General features: G+C 43.6%; 1 protein-coding gene across 2 annotated transcripts in view; it reads left to right on the top strand.

Annotated features, from left to right (window-relative positions):
- Nucleotides 1-17,803, top strand: part of Ptprt (protein tyrosine phosphatase, receptor type, T) — a 718,198-nt gene that overhangs the window by 638,626 nt on the left and 61,769 nt on the right. The window contains exon 15 of one of the 2 annotated variants that reach the window (XM_013010741.1): nucleotides 7,375-7,565. In XM_013010741.1, the coding sequence (XP_012866195.1) occupies nucleotides 7,375-7,565 (191 nt within the window). The remainder of the gene's footprint in view (nucleotides 1-7,374; nucleotides 7,566-17,803) is intronic. The other variant, XM_013010740.1, reaches the window with a different exon arrangement.

Genomic DNA, 17,803 nt, shown 5'->3' with positions numbered 1-17,803 from the left:
TTCATCTGTTTTCCATTGCTACAACAAAATAATATCCAAGTGGTATTTCTTGAGAAAAGAGATTTCTTGAGGAAGTGGCGCTGTAACTCAAGTGGTAGAGTGCTAGCCTTGAGCTGAAGAGCTGAGGGACAGCACCCAGGCCCAGAGTTCAAGAAAAAAAGAAGAAATCAAAAGAGATTTCTTGAGCCAGCAGTTTTGAAGGCTGGTGGAATCAGGCGGTCCTCTCTGTCTGGCCCCTGATGAGGACTGAGTGACCTCCTGGAGAATGGTGTCCTAACCAAGTACTTGCAAAAGGGAAGGATGAGTCACACGCCGTGAGACAGGAAGCTGGCGAAAAGAGAAGGGTCAGTCTTGTTCTTCCTAATGAAATCTGATTTCACACAGGACGAATGAAATCCCACAGGTGAATGCTATCCTGTGACCAGTGCCTCCAACGACCCAATCATCTCCCACCAGCCCCCACCTTCTTGAACATTCTTGTCCCCCCGCCCCTATTATTGCCACATTGAAAACCAAGCTTCCCACTTGGGAGAACACATTCAAATCATATCTGAACCATAGCAGGAGCCTTAAGACTCTTGGGCTGCTTGCTCCAGCTTGTGGATTCCCTTGTATCACAAGGACACACTGCACTCATCAAGACAGCTACCAAAGCGTGCATGCTTTACTATCTACATGCACTGGGCTGAGCACTTGGCATGCACTGTCTCTTTAAATCCTCATCACATTTTTTCCCCTGTTTAATAGATGGAGAAACTGAGGCTCAGAAAAGACATGGCCACTTGGCCAAGGTCACAGAGCCTGTAACTGTCTGATGAATGGTCAATGCCCTTTCCTATTAATTCTGAGAGCCAGACTTGGTGTTTCTCAAGCTGTGGACTGTGTTCCTCTCGGGAACATGGGCAGGTTGGGTTATCGTAATGTAAACATTTTAGTGAGACTAGCCTCATATGGAGATCCTATTTTTTTTGCCAGTACTGGGACTTGAACTCAAGCCCTGGGCACTGTCCCGGAGCTTCTTTTGCTAAAGGCTAGTGCTCTATCACTTGAGCCACAGTGTCTCTTCTGGCTTTTTCTGAGTAGTTTTTTATTGGACATAAGAATCTCACAGACTTTTCTTCCTGGGCTCGCTTCAAATTACAGTCTTCACATCTCAGCCTCCTGAGTAACTAGGATTACAGGCACAAGCCAGCAGCACCCGGCTATGGAGATCTTCTAAATTATGCCTCTCACATAGTGGGAACATTAGGTAGGTACCCATATGACTGTCACATAATTGAGAGGAGTCTTGCTAACTTTTTCTCCAGGCTAGCCATTCTTTGCCTCCCAAGTAGCTAGGATTAAACCACCACGCAAAGCCTAATTAACCATATTCTAAGTGCTCAATAGCCACAGGCAGCTACTGGCTACCATATTAGAAAGGTGCAACTATAGAACATACCTGGCATTGTATGAACTTCTATTGGTTAGTGCTTGGCTATAGCTATCAGAGACCTGAGCATGCTTGGCTTTCTTCCTCAAGCCTGGTACAGTACCATTCAAGCCATGCCTCTGACCCAGTTTTGTACTAGTTAATTGGAAGATGAAGTCCCATAGACATTTCTGCCTGGACTTAACTTTGAACTCTGATCCTTCAGATCCCAGCCTTTGGATAACTAGGAACTACAGGCGTAATCCAGGACCTAGCATGTTTGTTTGGGAAACAGATCTTGTTGTGTATTCCAGGCTGGCCTAGAACTTTCTGTATAGCCCAGGCTGATTTTGAATTCATGATCTCCTGTCTCAAGACTTACAAGTGCTAGGATTACAGGTATGTACTGCCATCCCTAGTGCTTACTGTTGAAATGAAGCATGCATGGTATTTTAAAAAATCTTATTTAGTACTGCCTTGAAAACATGTTTGTTTACTTATATACATGGTTGGCATTGTATTTTCAGTGGGCGGTACTGCTGAAGAACTTTCTTCCCCACTGTGACCTCAGGATTCTATACTTTTTACTTTTTCTCTATATCTGATCTGCCCAGTACAGTCAGTAACCATATGCCCCATGTGGGCATATCCATTGAAATTAATTAAAACTAAGCCAGTGTTAGCAGAGCAGCAGCGGTTCACACCTGTAATCCTAGCTACTCAGGAGGCTGAGATCTGAGGATCGTGGCTCAAAGCCAGCCCAGACAAGAAAGGCCATAAGATTCTTAACTCCAACTAATCACCAAAAAGCCAGCAGTAGAGCTATGGATCAAGTGGTAGAGCATCATCCTTGAGTGGAAAAAGCTAAAGAACAGCACCCAGGCCTTGAGTTCAAGTCCCAGGACTGGCAATAAAAAAACAAACAACTAAGCCAACTTAAAAATTGCACTTCCTCTGTGACATTAGCTACCACTCAGATGCTCAGTAGCTGCAAATGCAGCGTGGTTGCTAGATTGCCAGGCATAGGTGCAGGATACTTTCTCATCTTCACAGAAAGTTCTGTCAGGCAGCACTAGCAGAGATTGTACGAAGTGATGTGAAGTGACACAGAAGTGCATTGCGAAGTCCCAAGCAGGTTTCCCTGTGCCTCTCCCTATGGCTCAGCCATCTTTCCATCTCCTAGGTGCCTGTCCCTGCCTATCTTTGCTAGACTTGCTTATTCACAACTTATCTTCTCTTCTCCTTCAACCACTGTGGTGTGCTTATCTCCCCAGGAGCACCCCTGGCTCCCCTTCCCGCATGTAGACAGCGGTTTACACAGTGCTTTGAACGATGGATGGATTTAGTGAGCGTTTGTTAGCCAGCTGGGACGGCAGTTCCGGTCAAATGATTGGGAATATTTGCCTGAATCTAGGGAGTTCTAAGTGGCTGGTGGCAGGGGATATGAGAGAGGGAGAGGGAGAAAGGAGAGGGAGAATGAGACCCAGAGACTCAGAGACAAAGACAGAATTTTTGGCTGAAGTTACAAGGGAGTTCTAAATGGCTGGTAGCGGGAGATGTGAGAAAAGGAGAAAGAAAAGAGACAGACAGACAGACAGATCCCAGGAAAGAAGGAACAGGAGTTACTAGAGAGGCTGAAAAGAGTAAATCAGGGAGACAGTCGTGACCAAAACTCTCATACTTGTCACCAAAATTCCTCAGCCCATCCCCCAAGTCTCCCCACAACCAGAGGAACTTCCCCACAACCAGAGGAACTTCCCGGGAAGTCACAGATGTAGGCGACAGCTATCTAAAGCTGTGAAAGAAATCCACAAATATTATTACATGATAAACAAGCATGAAAGACCGGTCCATGGGAGACATGAAAATGAAGGTTCTGGTGAGGAGCACAATGTAGGATGTCCTCTCGCTGGGCCAGCTGGTTCGAGTTCCATTTTATGAGTAGCGTGTGAATTCCCGCGCCCTTGCTGAATTAGCAGCAGCATCGCACATTGGTTTTAAGGCTCCCTCTCGTATAGGAACATCATAACGCTTTCTAATTGGGGCCTGATAAAAACGTAGCATTACTTGTAGGTTCCTGAGAGAAGTGAGTTGTGAAATTGGGTTTTCATTAAACCTAATGATGGAAAATTAAGTATAGTGCGTCTGGTGAAATGGGGTGTGATAAAAGGCATCACTTCCGCATTATCGAAGGTTAATAAGGGAATAGGTGAGCCAAGATACATGGGACAAAGGGAGTCCAATAGTTGGATTAATAAACCTTGAAAGTCCCTTGGTTGTGAGTCTTCATAGCATCATTTGCAATGCCACTGACGCTGTTACAAATGTTACAGCAAATACGAACGGTTAAATCTCAGGCGCATTTTATTTTCCATACCACTGTTAGTTTTGCTGACATCAAGTTTACAGTCTGTCTAACAATGTGTTAAGGGAAAATGATTGGGCACCTTACAAAACTTGCCAAATATCCATTCCTAGGAAGCCTGCTTCTGGCAGGCTGTTGGTCTCCCATGCAACCCATACCCCAGGTCCTCTGGGAGAGGAAGGGGTCTCTGAAGGTACCTGTGTCCCTTATAGGAGCTATATAGGCTGGAAGAGTAGGTTCCGGGCCCTGACTATCATTTCTTCTCCTGGGAATCATGAGGTATGGTATCTAGAGACTCAAACTCCAGTGTTTTCTTCCCTCTCCATCTCCAACTCCATCACAGCATCGCAGGAGTTCTGCTCCCTGGAAGATTGCTTCTGTTCCATGGCAGCCCGGACACCTACAAGAAAGAGTGTGAGCCTTAATTCTGCAAGTCTTCCACAGCTTTACACTGGCTTCAAGAGTCTCCACGTTCCCAGCCTTCCTGGCTCTACCTCATCTTGTCTCTTCCAGCCTTTACTCTCAATCGGTCTCTCTGCTCTTACCCAAATGTGCCTTCACCTTCAAGGTGAAGCATCATGCTTTGATGGTTCGACTTCTCTGTTTTCCATTCCAAACCCTCAAGCCTGGGGAGGAGAAGTCTCATTTCTCTCTTGTCTCACCTTTGCCTAGTGTAGTCTTAGCACAGAATGAGTTCGATCATGAGAAAGGAAACAGCCCTCACTTTCTAGGCATCACATTTAATCAATCCCAGGAGAGGAAAAAAAAGTCAGTAGTGTTTTTCTTACCTATAGCTAGGAAGGTTTTGCTTACATCTCACCTAGATCTTTCTTCTTTCTGTGTAAATCTGATCCTTGAGTCTTTCTATTAGCACTGAAGGGCCAGCTCTGCCTTGGCTATGTTTACTGACCACATTAAGCTGTTGCTGCTGCTTTTTTTTTTTTTTTTTTAGTCCTGAGGCTTGAACTCTGGGCCTGGGTGCTATCCCAGAGCTCTTTCATTCAAAACTAACACTCTACCACTTTGAGCCACAGCTCCACTTCCTGTTTTTCTAGCAATTTATTAGAGATAAGAGTTTGAAAGACTTTCCTACCCCGCTGGCTTTGAACCACGATCCTCAGATTTTAGCCTCCTGGAGTAGCTAGGAAGACAGGCAGGAGCCATCAGCGCCTGGCCTACATGAAATGTTTTTATGTTCCAGCCGATCAAACTAGAAGGCCTTTCCCTCTCCCTTGGTGAAGAAAATAACTTCAGAAAGACAGGGGGATAGAAAAATAAGACACATTGGCATCCCCAGACACAGATGGCAGCAGGAGGGGGACCAACACTGGCATTGGCCCCGAAGTGCTGGGCTTCCTGGCATGCTGGTCAGGCAAAGTGGGGCCATTTTCCTCCTTACCAGGAATAGCCTGTGATGCCAGCCCACAGGAGTGGGGTACACTGTCAGTCACATACAGAGTCTATGTCTAATGGATTATTGTGACACAAGAGACATGTAAGTTGAAGAGAACATGGCTCTTGAAAAGCCGAGTTGCAGAAAGCAAGCATGTGTGTGAAGTCTCCCAGGGAGTGAGTTAGGAACAGACGTGTAGGAGGTCTGCATGGTTGCCTTGCCACATCTGGAAAGATCTGGGTGAGGTCCATTGGCCGACTTATCTAGAAGTTCTCACCTGTCACAATGAGAATGCCCCAGGGCAGACCCTGCCCAGGGCATTGAGACTGGTATGGGAACCACCAATAGCTGCTTCTGGGGAAGAGAAGCTAATCCAGAAGACCAATGACAGACTGGCAAGGAGTTGGCAGGCCCAGGATGTGTTTTTATAGGTCTATGGAAATACAAGTAGTTCAAACCCAATTTGAGCTGTATCAGTTTCCAGAGTGACCAACCCAACAGTTGTTAAAGTAACTTATTGAGTATAAAAGATTCTTGTCATAGGGAGAATCTAACTATTCTGTTAAGGAGAGATGCTCAGAAGGAAGTACCTGAAGGAAGAGGTTCACAAAGAGCTGCAAGGTGGGTTCAGAGATTCTCCTGCATCAGCAGGATGAAATTAGGACAAGAGGATAGGAAGAAATGGTCATTAGTATACAGCTCTGGCTACAGAGAGCAGCTGGAGGATTAGAGTCCTGGCTACCTGGATGCAGTTCTTCCCATGATATAATCCAAAGGAAACAGCCCAATAAAAGAGTGGAGTCACAGGGATATGGGCCAGATGGTCCTGATCTCTAGGTACCTGAGGTTTTCCCCATCTACAGACAGGCATCAGAGACCATAGCTACCCTACTTCCTAAATAGAAGGCTGTCTGGCTTCTCACTGATTCTGGGATTAGCTGGCAATCTATTATTGCTATTTATTTGCATAAGATACTAAGAAAAACTAAAGTGAACTTTGGCAACATTGCGGAGAAGTGAGAACACTTACACACTACTATGGGTATTGTGAATTTGTAACATCATTTTTCAAAGCAGTAAAGAAGTTTCTGAAAAAAATGAACTATCACACTATCTAGTAATCTTACTACTGAGAGTGTATCCGAACAACTGAAGTGAGTATCTTGAGATGTCTGCACTTCCATGTTCATTCTGTGTTCATAAGACCGCAATACAGAAATAATATGTGTTTATGAGTAGATGGATGAATGTTCAAAATATGGTATAAATATACAACTGGAGAACTGTTCAGCCATCAAAAGGAAGAAAATAATTTATGATAAACATAGATAAACAGACCAATAAATATTGATAACACATTGACAGCATTGATAAACACTGATGTAGTATGCTCTCTCCTTTTATGCATGTTCTAAAAGTGATGAAAGGGTCACACTGGTCAACATTTACTGTTAGGAAGAATAGAGGCCAGTGCTCTCTAACAAAGGAAGGCCACTATAGATAGAATAGAGGCCAGTGCTCTCTAACAATGGAAGGTCACTACAGATAGAATAGAGGCCAGTGCTCTCTAACAATGGAAAGTCACTATAGATAGAATAGAGGCCAGTGCTCTCTAACAATGGAAAGTCACTATAGATAGAATAGAGGCCAGTGCTCTCTAACAAAGAAAGGTCACTATAGATAGAATAGAGGCCAGTGCTCTGTAACAAAGGAAGGTCACTATAGATAGTCATACTGTATCTTCAATTCCACAACTACTTAAGGAAATTATTCTTCTGATAAAGCAAGGAATTAAATAACAGATACATTAAGAACTCTGATTTAATTATTATACCATAAACACATGTACTGAAATACCACATTGTGCCCCATAAATATGTTCAAAAAGCTTAGAGGAAGAACCACGAAGGGCAAGGAATGGCAACTCACCTGACACTTTGTCTTCACTCTTGTCGATCGGAGCATTTCAATGGAAATGAGCCAAGGGTTACTGTGTGTAGTGGCTTGTGTCTTGCCTTAATATTTAAACCTACCCCATAGCCAGGCCAGGGAAGCAGTGTGTCCCTAAACTTCCTGTCATTTCCTGATCACCAGAGTTGAGTCCCCAGCTAAGCTCCTCTGCCCTTCTCAAGGTCATCTAGGGATGATGTGGACCAAAGGTAAGGCTCCTGAGGTGATGGCTGTTCTGCCTCCTTCTCTTTGAAGCAGATGGCAGCCGTGGCGAGTTGTCTCAGCCCACCCTCACCATCCAGACTCATCCCTACCGAACCTGCGACCCCGTGGAGATGAGCTATCCCCGCGACCAGTTCCAGCCTGCCATCCGGGTGGCCGACCTCCTGCAGCACATCACGCAGATGAAGAGAGGCCAGGGCTACGGGTTCAAGGAGGAATATGAGGTAAGAAGGCAGTCTGCAGCAAGACTCCCTGACAGATCACAGGTACATCTGGGGGCCTAAAGCCTTGCTCCTGGAAGTGTGGTCTCCAACCAGAAGCAGCAGCCTTACCTGGAAATATGGTGAGAATGTAGCCCTCAGGCCCACCAGACACACTGAGTCAGAATTCGAATAGGAAGCACAACTTTTGGTGATTTGTGTCTGCATAAAATATTTCATGCATCTTGCATCATGCCAAGAGATTTCAATATGTCCTTCCATATCTTTCTGTCCTCTCATCTCACTGATCTCTGATATGCTCTCTCTCTCTCTCTCTCTCTCCCTCCCCTTCTCCCTCCTTCTCATCTTTTCTCTCTCCCTCCCTCTCTCCATTTGAATAACCCAGTAATCTCAAAGATCTTTACATTTTGGGGTCACATCATCCTTCAGTATGAGGATTAAAATGTCTCAGTTCTCCATCCCCCATGCTATAGAAAGCCTTTACACCTCCCCTGCTGGTGATTCCTGGCGTACATGCATGCATGTAGTGGTTGTTACCTTGGCATGGAGGAAAAACAGACAAGGGTTGTAGCCAAGTATATAAAGTGCTTGAATTCTTCGTGTTATTGCGCTTTAAGTCCTTAAGGATCCACACCACTGAGGAGGAGTCCTTGCAAAGCTCTGGTTCTGTCAGATTGCTCTCCACTCCCCTACCCAAAGTTGTTTCCGTTTCCGTGTCTTCCATCATTCTACCTAGCATGCAAGGCAAGGACTCCCATGTTCTACTTGTCATGCAGAACAAGTTAACTTTTTGTCTGTCTCATTCCTTTTCATTTCAAACCTTGCCTGTTGCACTTCATCTTTTACCAACAAAAGAAGAACCAAATAGAAGGAAAACCCTCTGACCATGTTTTCTTAATCCAAAGAAAAGCTCCCTCCCAAAAGGAATTCTGATGTACATGGAAGCCAGCTGCAACCAGATTTGAAAACAATCATTACTTTTCTTTTCCCTTTCCCTTTTCCTTTCCTCTCTCCCTTGCTTCCTTCCTCCTCTGAATATCTCCTGAACATCTTCTTTGTGAGCACTTATCTTTGTTGTTTATTCTTTCCTTTCTTCTGTCCTTCCCTTCCTTCCTTCCCTCTTTCCTCCATGCCTTCCTCCTTCCCTCCCCACCCTTTCTTTCTGTCACATAAAGTACCTGCCCCAGGTATGTTCAGTTCACTTTCATTGTGTGCAGTAAAAACTCACTGATTCAGGCTCCATACATTTGGCATTGTTGATAATAGCAGGCTACATTTATCCCACAGACTGTATTTTGAGAAAGAGCTTACAAAGTAACATTTCTAAAGTCATGTGAAATCATGAAACTGTGCGAAACTTGGGGAGCCCAGACAGCTGGTTTTCCAGTGCAGCATGCTGTATGATCTTAAGATATCATTTTTGCTATCTTTAAAGTTCTTTATTAGTTGAATGGAGAGTTTGGATAAGGTGATTTCTAAGGACTTGTCTGGTCTTTAAACTTTACAAGAGTATAAAATGTGATAAGGGGAATGTTTTGACACATTTATGAAGACAAAATATTTATGCCAATGGATATGAGTAATTATCAGAAGAATCAGCCATTTCAAACATGGTCTAAGTAAAATAACACTTGTCATATATTTAGTCTACAGACTGTGGTGGAATGCTAGAGTAAGAATGAAAGGAGTTGATACTGTTATCTCACATCACTGGCTCTTATTTCCTGAAGGGATGAATGTTTCTAATTTCTGGGGATGATGATGATGATGGTGGTGGTGGTGGTGGTGGTGTATGTGTGTGTATATTTATATACTGATGTACAAGGTTGAAGCTGTGTTTGTTGAACACGTGACAGAAGAGGGTGTGTTGTTCATACAGCCTCATTCAATAATAAAATGGTATGATCAGTCATTAGTCATGTTTCAAACAACATTTGGAAACAGAAAGAGGGACAAGTGGCCAAAAGCTAAGAAACATCTGTTCTAAAAATTTGCTACCTTAGTTTGAGAACTGAAATACAAATGTACTTCAATAATTCAGTCTGTTTCCATCCAGAGTATTTCTTTAAGAGTATCTCACTGGTGAAATTGGTGAAAATCCTTATTTTACCTGATCGTACCTTCCAAATATTGTAGCTGGAAAAATGAAGCAAGCAAATTCTATTACTTATTGAACTGAAATTCCTAGCTTCTAGTGAAGAGCATCTTCTGATTAACCATAGGTTAATCAGAAAAAAAAATCATGAATGAAAATGTGCTACAGTTTCCATGATGTTCCTGTCTGCTTTCTTAGAATATAGCTGGATTTTGCATTGATTATAAAAGCTCCTGTTATGTCTAAATCACCATCCTGAGCATGAGTCACAGATCAACTGGAAAACTCAGAGTAGATGTAAGACTCTAGAGCACTAGTTCCCTCCCATACCAGCCTATGTGCTGTCTGTTTTCTGTCATGTCCCTGTCTGGTGCCATATTTTTCATAAAAACGAGTGGGTTTGATAAGTTGACATATAAGGGACCTCTCAGCTTTGGCAAGCTGTGTCTTCTGAAAATCATTTCAAATTGCACAATCACTTACAAATTTACTCAGTAAATATTTACTGAGTGTTTACTATTGCCAAGGACATTCTAGTACGTGGGCTCCAACAATGCACAAAACAAAACTTCATGTCCTCATAATGCTTCTACTCCAGTAGGGAAAACAGAAAAATAAACTTAGACTTAAAAATAAGTAGACCAGATAATGTATTGCCTATTCGATGATGAAAAAATAGTGGGATTTCGGTGTGTGTACTCCAAATTCGGCAGCATAAAACAATTGGTATGCTGTAGTCATCCATTGTATGGGGTAGGAATTTGGTCAGGATGTAAAAGATACAGTCCATCTCCTCTTGTGCTGTTGAGAGTCTTGATGGATTCACCTCCAAGACCGAGGGCTGGAATCTTCTGAAAGTGTTTTCACTTCCATGTCTAAGGATTAATGCAGGTTGCAATGTATTTCCCATTGGAATAACAACACATTTATAGCTTCTCCTGAAGCTTGGACCTCTTCGTAGTGTGATAACCTTATAACAGTTGGACTTCCCATCTCGTGGCTCACAGCTCCAAAGAAGAGCCTCTCAGCTAACGAGATGGGAGGTGCATGACTTTCATTACCTAGACTTCACCATCACACTCCATCATTTGTACCGCATTATAGTGAGTGTAAACAAGTACAAAGTTCCCTCATTCTAGGGGCAGGGAATTTAACTCACTCTCTTGATGAAGAAGTCACTTGCCAAATTCTAGAAGAGGACACAGAAGATATTGGAAAACATAGTCTTTGGATAATATAGACCACTGCAAGAATTAACGGAAAAAGAAATAGTAGGGCAAGAGAAGAAGATGGTAGATTCCAGGAACATGAGGTAGAGGAGGTTATACAATATTAAATAGAGTTGAAGCGCAGTCATGAATGATCAAGATATTTGAAGATAGATATGGCGAAAGATATTTGTGGAAAGGGAGTTCCAAGATCAAGGGAGTAATATACCTGGTTAGTAAAAGTAGGAGCAAAGAGAGTTGATAAGGACAGAGTGAGCAGGAAGTAAAAAGAAACAGAAGATTTGATAGAAAAAAAATAGAGACCCAATGCTGAGTGCATTCAAAGCCATTGTAAGGACTTCAGCTTTATGCTGAAAGAAATGGAAAATCACTGCAGAGTTTTGAGAGGAGAGATGCTAGAGATCTGACTTTGTGTGGGGTCATTCTAGCTTCTATGAAGTGAATAGGATGCAGGGAGACATAGGTAGATGGGGTCCCTGCAGTGACTCAGGTAGAGACAGTAGAAACTGGGGCCAAGCATAGAAGGGTTGACAAGAAACTGTGAGTTCTGGGTCCACCTGTATCCCTATTTAAATGATTTGTTTTTCCCCTTCCCCTCCACAAATTATACTGACATCAAATACAGTGATAGCAGGGGTTATACTGTGGGGGAGGGACATGTAATTGTAACCCCTCTGTACAATATTTTCACAATAAAAAATAAATAAATAAGAAAAGTAGAAAAAAAGAAACAGTGAGTTCTGTATACATTTTAAAGTTAGAGCCAACAAAAGTTCCTAACATGTGGCATGTACATAATAAAAGAGAAATCCAGGATGACTCCAAAGCTATGACCTGAGCCACTAAAAGGATTTGAAGTTGCAACCAGCAAAGAGAAAATTCCAGGTAGAACAGAGCTCAGTGGAGTTCACAGTACCAATTACATCTTCACTGAGATGGCAAGAGTTTTCTGTAGGACTAGAAATTGGGAGAGAAGTATGAGCTGAAGAGAAAACTTTTGGAGTTATTGGCATATCAATAATACTAAAACCACAGATTGGATATAAACAATGATAAGGACCAAGAGCTAAAGACACTCAGAATTCCCATATTAATAAGATATTGAAGTGTTTCCCATGAGACCTGTGTTGTTCTAGGCTCTGGGAACAGAGGCTAGTTTTGGGGGAACTAGGTTTCTGGGGGAATCCAGAGCCTCTTATTGAAGAGATGCCTATAATCTGATTAGTTCAATTTCTTAGTAAAATGCCGTAAGAGAGGTACACCAGAATTACAGCAACCCAATGGTGTAGGGTATATGAAATTAAGCTTAAGGGTAGATATGTAGTAGCTTCCTAAAAGGCACTAGCCTAAATTTCAGTTTGAGAAATAAGAACCAAAATGAAAGGGGAAGTTGTGCCAAGCAGAGGAATCACAACAAGCCATGGCATCGGGATATGTGCAATGGGTTGAGTTGGGGATCCACAAGTAGTTTGATGCATAAAATATGAGAGGGGGCGTGGTGGGGCATGGGGCTGGAATTGTTCATAGGGGTAGCATGGGGGTGGAAGAGGAGAATATTTGAAAAGGACCATGAGGACCATGGAAGGAAATAGGACTTTTAAAAAAAAATAGTAATCTTGTGCTTTAAATCTGGTGGAGATCAGAACAGAGACACCAAGGGCAGATAGGCAGCCCAGCTTATAACTCAGAGAGAAAGAGAAAATAAAAGATAGAATTGCCCAAAGCAGGAAACTGGGCCCAGAGCCCAGAGAAACCCACACACACTCTGAATGTAGAATCATCAAATCAGCTTCTTCTCTTTGGCATGAAAGTTTGAGTCTCTTGGTTCAACTGTTTGAAGTAATACACGAATTGTTCTGAACGGAGAGTCAAAAGGCTTGCATTCAAGTTCTGTCAACTTGCTTTCACTATGAAGTTGACCTAAGGCAGGTCACTCTCCTATCTTTGGGCCTCATTTCTATATATATGTAGAGAGGGTGAAGGAGTTCATCAAAATGATCCAAAGAACCCTTTCTGTTACTGATATTCTGGGTGTCTAAATGGGAGCTGATTGGCTAGGCCAACGGAGCCTCTTTCCCACAGAGAGACTCATGGGACCCCACTCTTTGGAGCATCCACACCCATGTTTATGTCTCAAATTCTAGCAACCATAATTGGCCAGTGTCTGAGGGATTCTCAGACCTCAAGAAAAATTAACTTCACGTGCTATTCCTATTTAAGCTTCCATCAGAAGTGTCTTCTATCTCAAAATTTCCCAGGGAAGTTTTCTAAAACACTGGACTATCTCAGACTATTTAAAAAAACCCACTAAGGATGGAACCTGGATCGATATTCTCTAACCTCTCCTGTTGATCATATACTTTTAAAATTGAGAGCCACTGGTCCAAGGAAACAGAGGGACTTCTCAATGAGTTCTGTGCCTGCCCACAGACCTGTCACCTCACCTGCTGGTTCTACTTGCTGCCTTTCACATCTGCTCAGGATGGTGGAACACACCCATTCAATCAGATGTAACCCCCTTACAGTTAATTGGTGCCAATTAAAAACGTATTAAGCACCAGTCAAAAGTTTAATAAATAATGAGGTTTGGGAAAACCTAATTTTTATACATTAAATCTTATATCTTAGACAAAACATAAAAAGGGCAGGGCTGTGATTCTGAACTCTACAGTCTCCCTCCATACCACCCTATTTCCCAAAGCCCAAACGATTCCATCTTCCCCAGTTACCAACAAAATGCATACAGAAACCAATGAAAGAGTAGGAGTGTCTGTGTAGCACCATGTACCTCAGCCACCATGATCAGAGGAGCAGCCGGTTCGGGGAAGATGAAGAACAGGAAGAGGTGACTTGGTGATGGAGAGGAAGAAAGTAGGCACGTTAATCCAGTCCCCCGTCCACACAGTCTGTCACCATAATGAATGGAGTGAGCCCCGTAGGGCGACCAGAAGGTGTCTGCTTATTACAGCTCCATTAAGACTATTTAAGGCAACATGGAACAGCTGTGGAGAATATGATGCAGCCTAATGAAGAGCAAACATTTGTTCCTTTACCAGCTCTGGGTGGATGCACCATGTGCATGGCTGTTGAGAGGAGAGCCCACTGCTGCCATCTTGCTTTGTCATCTGTGGGTGATGGCAGGCAGGCAGCCCCCTAATGGGGCATCGCCATAGAGATGGAAACTTAAAGGCATTGCCTGTGCTTTCCCTTCTCTGCCCTGAGCTACCTAAGCAGAGGCCAAGTGTACCTGTCTCTCCTACCCATGTCATTCCTCCTCAGATGCCAGCAGACACAGAACATCTACTTCAGGGATTCCCCAACGGGAATCTGGTCCAGATTTTGCAGATGGTAGAGATCTCAGACAGAAGCATGAGGAAATGGAGGCAGATGACCAAATCGTGAATGGAGAAATCGTGATTTTTCCCATTCATAGTTCTTCAATTCTGGGAACGCATAAGAACCAAAATGGGAGAGCTGGGCTCTGCCTCATTTCACTCCAGCTGCTCTGGGTTAAAATAAGAAAATAAGCAAATGGACAAAAGGCATCAGTAACTCATGGGATTTCAGATTGAGGAAAGAGCTCAGGGAGGAGACATCATGAACTTAAATCTTTCCTCTTAGCCTGTTTTAAGAGTTCTGCTTATAATATCATTAGTAATGCAGCCAACAGCATTTTTCTTGGGTTCAAGATGAGTAAGTGGTTCCGGGTGGCCCCTGTAGAAAAAATCTTTAACCCAGAGACAAGATATGGTTTCTGTAGGATCTCACTGTGTTACACAGGTTAGCCTCAGTCTCAGGATCCTCCTGCCTCAGTCTCCCAGGTTCTAGGATTTTAGGCATGCGTCACCATGCCTGGCCTTCACTGATTCTCTCCAGAGAGATACACACTTGACTATTCTGCCTTGCTCCTAGATCCTGTCATAAACAAATAATGTCTTGCTGTAATCTTATTTTCTCCTTAGCTCCACCAGCAGAACTCATAAATTACCACCTATTTAGTGACACAGTACACAATAATATTTGCCCTCTTGATGCTACTCTTCGTCAGCCTCATCAGTCATCCTCTCCTGCCTTCCCTGGCGACATTTATAAACCTCAAGGCATCTGCCTTTCATCACAGAACATGGCATCCACTGAAAGAAAACCTGGCCTTGGCCAACGCTACCACTAACTCAGACATCACCTTGGAGTGAAATAGCAATAGGTCCATCTTTCTCAAGATACTGAAAACATATTCTTAACATATATAGAAGTCTATGGTGTCCTTCATTTGCATAGTACTTCCTTAGATGTGGTGTGGTTGTGTTGTCCACAACCAATAAACTGTCTATAGTGACCCTTACCATCTATCAGGCTGGCCAAGGACTTCAATACATGTGGGTTTAAAATAAACCATGAATCCAGTGAACCTAGACCCTAGACTTCCAACAAGTTATGAAGCACTTCCTCAATCCTGAATTTCTAAATCTTACTTGCAAATCGTTCAACTTGTCCTGGCTTCCCAGAATAAGCTAGGTTTTAAAACTAAAAGACCAGGCAGGAACTCCTCCTTGGTCCAAGAAGCCAAGATGGATGTCGCTGGGTTTCCTTCCATCTTTGTTCTTGTGATAATCAATTGGCTGTTTCTGGTTAAGTGGAGGTGTAAAGGGTTCTGGGAGTTGATCGTGAGGACCCAATATCAGGTCTCTGGGAAGAATTAGGATGGAGGAATCTGAACCTCTTGCTCCATGCAAGCCAGGGGAATTGTGTCTGAGTGTCTTCGGCATTATCTCAGGTTATCATTGGTTGTCACAAAACTCTTCATTGCATTTTTTAATTTTTTAAATGTGTTGATGCTTTTTTTATTTGGGAGGAAGTATTACCTGCTATGGCTTTTCATCAGTGCACAAAATCAAGTGAACACCAACACAATCGGCATACTCAAGGAAAAGAAGTCAAGAACACCCTCCATGCTTCCCCTGTCTACATAAGTCCCTCCTCTTTTCTCACCTAAAGTGTGTGGCATTGTCTTGGTTTTCAGAAAAATGCATCGATACTTAGAGTAGCAAAATGATTTGAAGTAAAAAAAAAAAAAACATTCAGGCACTGCAGTCTGCCTGTCTTTGCAAAGCTTGGCTTTTCCTGGATTCTCATGCCTCGTTTGTGCACAAGAAAACCCTAAAAACTGAATGACAGTCCCAGGTAAAATGGTACTTCCTTTCCCAAAGACTCTGAAATTATCCTTGCGCAGAACACAGTGGTGGACAAGACTAAGGGGGAAATCCTGGTGGGCTGGGCTGATCGTGGAGGAGGCAGACCCTTGACTGTGCCCTGAAGCATCAGTCAAGAACTGCCAGATCAGCAATCCCTGGGCCCAGTTTTGCTGTACCCCAGGGCATATCACATCCAATTATCTCCATAGCATACGGTTAAGCCAAGGGGAGTGAAGGGAGAGATCATCCCTGACAGGCCTGCTAGGATAGCGGGTGATCGGGTAAGTGAATTGGACGGGCACACCTTCAGCCTTGCACGGGAGGTGAGCTGTTCATGGAAGATTTGTGTCCTGCCATCTCACTAGTGGGGACATTCCTGCGAGAAAAGGAAGTCCAAGGAAAAAGAGCCTGAAGAGGGATGAAATCTTCAGAAAGGACTGTCAGCTTCAGTAGGACCAATCCGATAGGGAGAAGAAGGAACCAGCTAGGGAGCATCAATAATCATGTTTAGCTTGAGCAGAGAATTAAAATACTAAATGGGGAAATTGAGGTAGCTCGCTTATGCCTATACACTGAGTCAGCACAGAAAGACTCAGAGCCTGTGACCTGTGGTCACTTGATCTGAGACTTGAGGGTTTCAGCTCTGTGTCAGAGAGGGTAGGCTGTAACCTCAGGGACAAAGTCTGGGACCAGTGCTACATGATCATTTCATCCTGAAGTCTATGAAGTTTATCAACAAGGACAAAATTCCACTGTGCTCAGCAATTTATCCCAGCATAGCACAGCACTGGCTTTCCTTCCTCTTGCAACAGAGCAATCCCAATAGTTTGGGCTAAAATGCATCGTCTTGACCATGGCCGGCAGGACTTTGCTTGAATTGTCTCTCTGTTCCAGAGAGCCTCCCTTCAAGTTCTAGAACATTCTACCTACTAGTTTCTGTACTTGCTCTTCCTTCCACCTGGAACATTCCTACCCAGCTCTTACCGCTGGCATTTGTTCCATATTTTGTTCTCAGCTCAATGATGTCAATCCAAGACCTGGGGTGAAGAGAGTTGGTTTTATCCCTTGTTGCAGGGAAGAAAATACAGATCTGGCAATAAGTGCGCGTCTCAGGGAAGGGGTGTGAGGAGGGAGGTGCCACGAGTGACGGGTGCTTTGTTCTGGTGGGCATGACACACATCTGAGGGACAGCTATGGAGAAGCTAGAAATGTGATTGACAGAAGCAGTGGACACTCAAACCAGCCAGGATGGGCACTGATTGGCCATTTTGTCAGCATGGATAAGGCTCCTGTTTTTTCCTGTGTTGAGAGATGACTGTGAAATGGCTTTGCCTTCATCCCTTGCCTTCATGGCTTCAGGACAGCCTTGGGCTGGTGTTCTGTGAAATCCTTTGTGCTCAGCACTGAGTATCATACCACCTCCCCAGATTCAGGAGCTGCTCTTCTTCTGAGATTTTACCTTTTGGGTATCCCAACCATCCTACTGAGTAGTTCCCCTGTCCCTTGTCACTGCCTACCCCAGGACCCTGTTCACTGCCTTCAAAGTACAAGCAATCATTATCTGTTTACATATTGTCCTACTCGCTCCATAGTGAGAACTGTTCATGAAATAAGGTCTATTGATATTGTCTCTAGGGCCAGGCACAGGGTCTGTGCCTGGATGGCCACTGTAGGAGGGAAGAAGGAAGGGACAGAGGAGAGAGGAAGGGACAGAGAAAGAAGGGA

Source organism: Dipodomys ordii, unplaced genomic scaffold (assembly GCF_000151885.1).
Source record: "Dipodomys ordii isolate 6190 unplaced genomic scaffold, Dord_2.0 Scaffold13, whole genome shotgun sequence".
NCBI lineage: Eukaryota > Metazoa > Chordata > Mammalia > Rodentia > Heteromyidae > Dipodomys > Dipodomys ordii.
This window is presented reverse-complemented; position numbering and strand designations above follow the sequence as displayed.